Source organism: Hydra vulgaris, chromosome 09 (assembly GCF_038396675.1).
Source record: "Hydra vulgaris chromosome 09, alternate assembly HydraT2T_AEP".
Classification (NCBI taxonomy): Eukaryota; Metazoa; Cnidaria; class Hydrozoa; order Anthoathecata; family Hydridae; genus Hydra; species Hydra vulgaris.
Window position 1 is genome coordinate 58,276,999 of NC_088928.1, and position 10,502 is coordinate 58,287,500.

The 10,502-nt window shown below is 25.3% G+C and overlaps 1 protein-coding gene across 2 annotated transcripts in view; it reads right to left on the reverse strand.

Moving 5' to 3' along the window:
- LOC101237132 (AT-rich interactive domain-containing protein 4B) overlaps positions 1-10,502 on the reverse strand; it is a 42,882-nt gene that overhangs the window by 17,707 nt on the left and 14,673 nt on the right. For both annotated transcript variants that reach the window (XM_065806163.1, XM_065806164.1), the window contains 3 exons: positions 7,246-7,296; positions 7,106-7,170; positions 6,622-6,725 (listed from right to left, as the gene is read on the reverse strand). In XM_065806163.1, coding sequence (XP_065662235.1) covers positions 6,622-6,725; positions 7,106-7,170; positions 7,246-7,296 — 220 coding nt within the window. The remainder of the gene's footprint in view (positions 1-6,621; positions 6,726-7,105; positions 7,171-7,245; positions 7,297-10,502) is intronic.

The following is a 10,502-nucleotide window of genomic DNA, read 5'->3' on the forward strand; positions in this document are numbered from 1 at the left end:
CTTATATAAGGAAAAAAATAATTAAAATGAGCTTATTTTTGGTGTTCAAACATAAACTTATTAATATAAAAAAGTAACAATTATGTTCAATATTAAATAAGTATTTAATACAATAGTAAATACTATCAAAGTGTTTTGAAACACTATAGCAAGTTCCAAAATGATTTAACTTTGGTTAGCTTATTTTCCTTTCTACACGGTCTTTCCTTGCAGTGTCTACCTATATTCACCCATTCTATTGCGTACTCCTTTGGCAGGAAATCTTTTAGTGGAGGACCTTCAATGCTGATAAACAAAAAAGATAATGAATGTTTTACTGACAATATGCATTGTTCATCTGTACAAATGATATTCATGATCGAAAAGCCCTTTTCTGTATTGCTCACAGGTATGATCATTAATGAAGAATACATGTTTTAATCTTTGCAATCTGAGTTTAAGCTCTAATGTTTGAAAAATATAATCACATAAAGCGGATACATGTTCTTGACTATTAAAATAATCTTTGAAGTCATGAAACTCCTGTTTTGTTCAATAAAAATCATCAAGCAAAAAATTGCATAATCCTTTTAAAAGAGTTTCAGAATATTCTTTGAGAAATTCATTTTTTTCTTTTCGTGGCCATGAATATGGTTCAAAGCATTGCACTGACTGGGTAATGACATCATTTTCATCAACAGATTCCATGTGTGACTTGAATCTTATTGCCAGCTTCTGATAGAAAGTGCCCTCATCAATTAAAGATTGATTTCTACCTTCTGATATAATCACATATTGCAAAATACCATTTTAAATGGCCAGTTTGACTTTAGAAATTTTGGAACCTCCACCAAACTTTCTCCCTGCAAAGATAGATATGAGTCGAGAGATAACGTAAGTTGCTTTTGCAAGTGTAATATTTTTTAATTGTAGAACATCTGAAGTTGATTTGAGTTTTTCCAATGCATCATACATTAATCTAGGTTTTTAAGAAATGATACTTTTGCAAGTTTCTGTGCAAGGCTTTTAATTTTGTATTTCTCATTTGAGTCCTGTGATGGATCAATTGAAGCATTTATGTAATGCCAATATAAAGCTTTAAAGTTGTGCAAAATGGATAAATGATGAGGCAATCCATTGTGTACTGAGAACTCGCTTAATCTTAAGAAGAAAGTTCTCCATTGTTTTTCAAAAACTGAGTGTTGTACAAAGCATAAAGAGTACCAATGAAGCAATTGAAATGGTGAACGACTATGCATGCTTAACTGCATCACTTACAGCCAGTTCAAGATGATGATTCAAGCAATGCCATCCAACTACCAGAGGAAATTTCTGCTTCAACTGTTTGAAGATTATTTGATCCAGCCATAATGCACCTTCACTACAAAATTAAAAAAGGGATTTTTCTGAATGCAGCATAATATATATTTTTTTATTTGCCAACTTTTAAAATCAATTATGTCTCCATAAACAACATTTGCATGTCAAAGACTCTCCTAGCATTAACACCATTATATAGTATATTATAGTATGCCGTTCTTAAAACACGTTCAGTGTTTTAAGAACGGCATACTATAATATCTTTTTGCAAAATTTGCTTTCAAATGCTCACCTTTTCTGAGTTCAAGAAGTTTGCAAGCCTGCCTATGGGCTTCAGAAACTTTGTGTTTACATATTTTCTTTCTTAATAATGTTAACTGTAAATCGCGAGTTTTGCCATAAGGCATTATGGAGCACGCAGTCCATTCCTTGGAATAATTTTCTGGCTTTATTGTATCGCAAACAGAGCATCCAATCTTTCAATTGATGCATGATAAAAAACTTTTTTACCCTTGAATTCATTATACTGTCCAACATTTAGGGAATTTAATTGTCCAACAATTAAGGGAAATGATTGCTACCCACCTCGTAACAATTTTTATAAGATAAGGGTTCTGAACCAAGTGATTCTTGAGACATGGATGATAAACAATTCATTAGTAGACTAGATAATTGAGGCCGCGACAATGAACAACCTGTTGCTAACATGCTAGTATATTTAGTAACTTGCAATGAGGCATGATCTGTATCTCTGCTAGTTGCAATGTTAACATGTAGTTTAGAGATCCAGGCAAAAAGAAATTTAAAACTTTTGCTGTTTATGTTTTGTAGCAATTTACATTCACAGAGTTGGTGATATAAAATATTAATGAAATAATATTAAGAACACTGATAACAATAGCAATAAAATAAATACAAAAACTGACAACAAATTAAAGGTTGATGCATAATTTTTGCACGTTTTTTGTAGCCAGTATTTATTTATTATTAAATACCTTTTTGTTATATATTATTATATTACTTACTATATAACTATTACTTATTATATTTTTTTATGCAATCCAGTATTTATATATTTTTGAAATTAGAATTTATTATCAGTATTTATATATAATAGTGGTTAACTTTTAATATCGAATTTTCTGATTCTTTTATTTTATTACAAGTTCTTTTGGATCATCTATAAATTATGCATATTTGAATTTAATAGTAAGCAAAACAAAAAAAATCAAAAACAAAAAGCAAAACAAAAAAAATTAAAATAATTAATTATAATAAATTAAAATAATTAAAAGTTGTTCAACTTTAATAAAAACCAGCACGCAAAAATAAAAATGATCAATGAAACTTTATTAATGAAATAAATTGGGAGTTGCCTAATTAACTGACAATCATATTTTAGAAAAAATAAATATATATATATATATATATATATATATATATATATATATATATATATACACACACACACACACACCTTTCCAGATATCGTGAATTGTGATGTCTGGAAATGCCTCCCGTTTTTAAACTTTTTAGCTCAAAACCATAACTGTTTTGATCATTATCTATTATTATGATGTAAAATCTTATTGTAAAACCATATTATTATTTTTATTATTATTAAAGATTAAGATTTAAACTTTATTATTTTAAAAAGTTGTTTTTTGAACCACCCTAATATATATATATATATATATATATATATATATATATATATATATATATATATATATATATATATATATATATATATATATATATATATATATATATATATATATATATATATATATATATATAAATAAATATATATATATATATAAATAAATAAAAAAATAAGATGAAAAACAACAACTTTTTTACGGTACTTAAAGTTTCATGCCGTTTGCGGCACTCATCAGCCATATAATTAAATCAAGAAAAAACCGTTCAAAAATACAATTAAAAAACCGTTACAAAATTAAAAAAACAATGGAATGAGTTCTGACGTCAAATAATAGTAATAATAATGACAATAATAATAATAAAAATTATGATAATATGGAAAAACATCTTTTTTAATCGCCAGTGTCATATTGGGAAAGAAGGAATCTGTTTCTATGTCTACACTTAGAAACAATCTCATTCCTTTTATTCAATAAATTAGTATTTTTATAATATAGAATTTCATATTTTTCGGTGAGACATAATTTGCAAGATTTGGATGTTGGATTATATGCTTTACATCGCCTGAGAATTTTCCACTTAACTATAGGGACTAAATTAGCTTCTTTTAACTTCCATACATGTTTTGAGAGTTCAGTATCATTTTTGTATTTAGAGATCTTAAATGGTTTAACGTGATTAGCGTATCTTCATTTTAAAAGGAGTCTCACTTATCCCAATGTAGGATTTTTCATTAGAAGATGAATCAAGATTATCTGTTGTTAAAGTTGCTTGATATACAATGTTGCTTGTTAAACATTTATTAAACAACGGACAGAGATTATATATATATATATATATATATATATATATATATATATATATATATATATATATATATATATATATATATATTATATATATATATATATATATATATATATATATATATATATATATATATATATATATAGAACCCTTAGATGTTGTCCGAAAGTTTTTTCCATATTTTGTTGACAAAAAGTAAAAATTAAAATGCAAGACCGGAATTTTTTTTTAAAAAAAATGATAGACTGCCTGCCCCAACCAAACCCTCAGTCGATGTAGCAGCACTCCCTTGCGGGTCAGGCTATTTGTCAGTCGATGTAGCAGCACTCCCTTGCGAGTCAGGCTATTTGTCAGTCGATGTAGCAGCATTCCCTTGCGAGTCAGGCTATTTGTCAGTCGATGTAGCAGCACTCCCTTGCGAGTCAGGCTATAAGATAGTCGATGTAGCAACACTTCGCGCATGATTTACAGTAAAAAAAATAAAAATAAAAGCATTTTATTAAAAAAAATAAAAATAAAAACATTGTTTATATTGTTAAAAACAACTGGTCAATTAAATTTGCGTTTTTGTGGTTTTTTTATATAACAATTAATTTGTAATTAAATTAATGGTTTTGACTTTCGTCCAACACAAAAAAGTTGGACGAAAGTCAAAAGTAATTAAAAGTGACGTATGAGTTGGCGTAAGAATCACTTTTTTCCTTCCGCTCTTCCCAAAGCCAACAAACTATAGATATATATATATATATATATATATATATATATATATATTATATATATATATATATATATATATATATATATATATATATATATATATATATATATATATGTAAATTAGTAAAAATACATATCTAATTTTTTTTGTTTTTTTGTTTTTTTGTTATTCACCTCCTCAAGGCCATGAAGGCCACTACAGATGAGGAGGCTACTTAATAGTGGTTATAACCCTCTCTCAACTCTATAACTCCGAAACACGAACCTCGACAAACAAGGCCGCTGCGCGGAGAAACAAGTTGAGCGCGGTACTACCAGGGACGTGGTGGGGATCGAACTCGGAACCTCTCGCTTCTGAAGCGAGCGCTTTACCACTACACCACTACCGCATCTAATTATCTTCAACAAGTTGCTTCACCATCAGTAGCTTCATCAGGAAGCCTTCTAGATGAACCTACTGATGGTGAAACAACTTGTTAAGTTGTTTCACCGTCAGTAGGTTTATCTGTAAAAATTAGATAAGTGTTTTTACTTATTTATTATAATTCTGTTCTTTGAGTATATAATTTTGAAATATAATATATATCAGGCCTTGTTACGAGATTTCGCTGCATAGCAAAAACGCGTATCGAATTTTTAAGTAACTCAACTCAGCAAATATATTTTGCATCGTTAGAAGTTATATTGCGTCACTAGCATCTTTTCAAGTACCGCAATATAATTAAAGTTATTTTATTAACGCGCTAAAAATCATACAAACAGTTTTTTTTTTCTCACTATAACAAAAGTTACAAATAAAATCAAAGTTCTTATTAAAAAAATCATTTTTATTATTTTTTTCAAATATAAACTAAATTTTATTTTGAAAAAAATATTTTTTTCATGAAACGTAAAATATTTGTTTATTTTCTTATGATTTTACATTTGGTTTTTGGTTATTTTATCAATTGTTAATAAATTTTTTCTTATTTAATTTGTGAACTCTTTTTAATAATGTTTTTAAACAATAGAGTTTTTTTTTGTTATTTATCAGTTACCGATAACATATTCGCGATCATAATTTATTTTCATAAATTAAATGAACGTCATTAAAACTTTACGTTATTGAATTAACAATAAACAAAATATGTTATTAATAAAATTTTTACATCAAAATAAATCGTGTATTTTTTAAACTATTATGACTAAAAATAATTTTTATATTTAAAAGGAATTTATATATTTAATTCCTTAAGATAAAACTTAAACACTTTATTTTTTTTAACTAATTTTTAATAAAAAAAAATTAATGAAACAAACTGTTTCTTTAACAAAAAAATCTATTAGTTTACAATTGCGGTTAAATGCTTTTACTTACGACTTTATTTCTTCTGAATAAACGTCACGTTAACGATAATCAAAAGATAATTTAAATATTCTAAAGATATAAGTTTTTGCGTAGCGCAAAACTGCTGAGCGCGTAGGCAAATCGCCTTTTCGCAAGCAAAATGCGAGCTGAGTAACGCTTCTTAACAAGGCCTGATATATATATATATATATATATATATATATATATATATATATATATATATATATATATATAATATATATATATATAGTATATATATATATATATATATATATATATATATATATATATATATATATATATATATATATATATATATATATATATATATATATAGATATAAAATATAAATATATATATATATTTATATACATATTTTGTTAATTCACTTCCCCCAAAGCCCAGAAGGCCACTACAGATGAGCAGGTTACTTAATTGTGGTTATAACCCACTCTCAACTTTATAACTCTAAAATAGAAACCTTGATGAACAAGGACGCTGCGCAGAGAAACAAGTTGAGCGCGGCACTACCAGGGACATGGTGGGGATTGAACTCGAACCTCTGGCTTATGAAGCGAGCACTCTACCACTACACCACTACTGCATATATATATATATATATATATTTATATATATACTTATATATATATATATATATACTTATATATATATATATATATATATATATATATATATATATATATATATATATATATATATATATATATATATATATATATGTACACATATGTAAAATACTAACATATGTAAAGCAGAAAAAATACCTGATCGAAGAATCGGATCAACTTTTGTATCACCTTTTAAAAAACTACAAAGAGGATCTTTATCTTTTGAGAATTCAATAATATCTTCTTTTTTAACATGAAATCTAAAAAATTATATTATAAATTTCATTAAGTTTGTTATTATGAAAACAGCAAAGATGTCTTTTTACTGAATATCGCAGAGTTATGTCTAATTTTACTAACTATATCATATACTACATATGTATTGTTATAGACAGTAATGGAAGTAGGCTTTTTTTCACTCAGGGTCCCCTACCCCCCCCCCCCCCCAAAAAAAATCTTATTAGTCAAAGATGCATCAATTATTTAAAAAATCAATAATAAATTAACTGATGAGTTTATTAGTAAGCAGTGATAAGGTTTTATTTGTGTTTTATTTAAAATACTTTAGAATAAGTGAAAATAGCATAATGTTAAATATATGTTAAACATGTGGTTGTCAAAATAGTATAACTTTAATTACTTTTTGCCATCTTTGAATGATTGAACATAAACTTGATTTTCTGTGTTATTATAATGCTTCAAACCCTAAAATAAAACTGTAAAGTTTTTTAAAATTCAAAAAAAACTTTTCACTAAAAAATAAAAAAAAACTATGTATACCAGTGCTGGAAACCAACTTTTTTTTCTTTCTCCTTGTTCAATGCAAACAACCTATATATATATATATATATATATATATATATATATATATATATATATATATATATATATATATATATATATATATATATATATATATATATATTGTTGTAGAAAATGTGCATATACACATTGTTATATAACATATTATTGTCTGTAAGCAGCCTCTTATGTGTAAAAGAAAAGTTTTTAAAAAGAAGTTTAAACTGATAAGTTTAAACTCATTTACCTTAAACAACTTAAAAAAGCAATTAAAAGACAACAAATAAGATAAGATCTTATAACAAAAATCAGTGGTGTACAATTATGGTCACCCGATGGCAAATACCAGTTGAATCTTTTGAAGGGTTACTGGAAATTTTATTTTGATGCAATTGAGTCAACTGAGCTATTTTTTTAAATATTAATTCAATAATTCTATAAGAAGAAAAATTTTTGCATCCAAAATTAAATTTTTTGTTATGCGGTCTAAAGAAGACGACTTTCTTAAGTGTTGGTTTCTATTATGAATGATATAAATAAAATTATAAAATCAAATATTTTTTGTAAATAATATTTACAAAACTTTAATGATTAACATTTAATAATGAAAGTAAAAAAGATTTAAATTGTTAGCAAAAATTTACTTTTAAAGAGCAAATGAAGTTAAATCGTATAAAATTACTTTGTCGCTTTTTTCACTTTGAACTATTTTATATTTGAACTTTTTTCACTTTGAACTATTTATTTAAAAGTTAACAACTTTTTATAACTAAAATTTACTTAAAACGAACAAATTAATTCGATTTTTGTAAACTTGTTTTGTTGCTCTCTCGCTTTGAGTATTTTCAGCATTGTTTTGTTATAGTCATCTATAGACTTTTAAAGAAAAAGATTTTAAATAAAGATTTCATTATCTAACAAATTTAAATATTTATTATACATATATTTACATTATATGCAGTTATAACTTTTATACTGTTTATATTTTTAAATCATTACTAAATACTGTTTAATGATACATCGTAAACAACATTTTTAATCATTCATTAAATTTATTTAGCACTTATTTAGCATTAAAAAACCGAAACAAATTAATATTTTTTCTAAGAGCAATAATAGCAAAGATGGTAATGATAGAACTATAATTATGATGAAAATTATTTTTGAATTTCCTTTTTTATTTTATTGTCAAAATCATAAGTTTTCTTGTGAACTTCATTCATTTTTATAAAGATTTATTGTGTTAAAAATTTTTTTTTTGAAAAAAAGCTTAAAGCAATCAAGAAAATTTATGTCATTTATGCCAAAGTATGCTTTTTTTTAGAGTTAGAAGAGCCAATAGTTTTAATAATTATTTTGGTTTGCAAAAATATTTTGTAGTAAACCCATAGCACTATATTCAAAATTGACTTAACTGTACAAGAAATACGTCAAATGCAAAATTAAAAAAAAAAAATTGTGACAGAAGACTTAGAACATTGATGGGCAACTGACACTAGCTAAACTTTTACTCAAAATCCAACAGTAAACCACTGAAAGTGTTTATATAATAACAATTATTTTATAACAAAACAATAATTTAGTGCGTATTATCTTTATATTATATGATGACTTTGAGCAAGTATAAAATGAGTTTAAGCAACAAAAAAATTAAAATGAAAAAAAAAAAAAAGTAATAATAACATTTTGAAAAATGTTTTATTTTCTCAAATATATTTTAAAGAATGTGGTAACATTAAAAATTAAATAAAAAACTATACCACCACTACAGTCAATGATTAGCCTCATTGACTGTGGCTTTCTCAGCCTCCAGGAGGAGGAATTTTATTTCAAAATAGGAGAAAAAACAAGAAAATATCACATTATGTTTTGAATTTAGTTAAATTTTGCATTTTTTGTTTTGTTTTAAAATGTTATTCACCTACCCAAGGTGAAGAAAGCCATTTCAGTCGAGGAGACTACTTAATTGAGCTTACAACCCTTACTCAACTCTCTAATTCCGAAAAAAAAACCTTAACGAACAAGGTAGCTGCGCTGAGAAACAAGTTGAGCATGGTAATATCAGAAAGGTGATGGGGATTGAACTTGGAACTTCTTGCTAATAAAGCAAGCTTAATGTTATTGAGTTAAGAATTAAAAGCACACTATGCTTATGAAGACAAAAAATACAACATTTTATTGCTTTAAAAATGATGTTTGACATCTGTCTTAATTTGTAAAAAATTCCAAAAAAATTTATTGAGGTGACATCACAAAATTAAAACTATTTTGAACGTCAAAATAACCTAAAGTAAGTGCCTTTATTATTCAACATACATAAAGTGATGATGCTCTAAAAAAAAATTATTATTGATATTTGAAGACTGTCTATGTAGCAAATTTCAAAATAATACCTCATTCAGTTTATTAAATATTGTTGTTTAATGATAAAATAAATGTCAGCTTAAATTAGAAAATTGAAACCTGAATATCTCCAGAACCATATGGAGTTGGATACTCAAACTTTCAGATATTTCTAATATGCATAAGCCTGATAACATATACAAAAACTAAATAAAATCTAAACCATAAGGTGACAATGTCTACTGATTTGAACAGGAGGCGAAGATAAACAAAAAAAGAAAAAAAAAAGTATAAAATAATTTTAACTTTCACTTTTTACATCAAAAGAGAATATAATATGATAAATATAATATAATAAATATAATGCAATAAATATAACAAGAATTTTGTTTTGTAGAAGTTGTTTAAATATAACTATGAAAATTTTATTTTTAGATAACTTTTTAGCATTTTACATTTTATGTAGTAAAATACAAATCTAAAAAAATTTTCTCACAAAATGATGCTGATTAATTATTAATTTATTATTTACTATTAGTATATTTAATATATTTAAATATTATTTATTATTTAATGATTACAAAATGATTGATGCTGTACTCGAGGGAGTACATAAAAAAGTCAAATAGTTATATAAAAATGACTTTAACTCCAATATTCTTTTAGCCTTGGCACAACTATTAAGGCTGAAGAAACTAACTAAATCACACACAGATTCTAAATTACCAAGTAGATATTTAAACTTTTTCTTAATTTTAAAGCAAAATTGACCCGTTTGGAATTATTTAATTAATTTATAAACAGAAAAACTTGCATTACAGTTTGGTTAAAATAATTTATTTTAAAACTATTTTTAGAAAGTTTATTAGATGGCAAAAGCTAAAATGTTTATA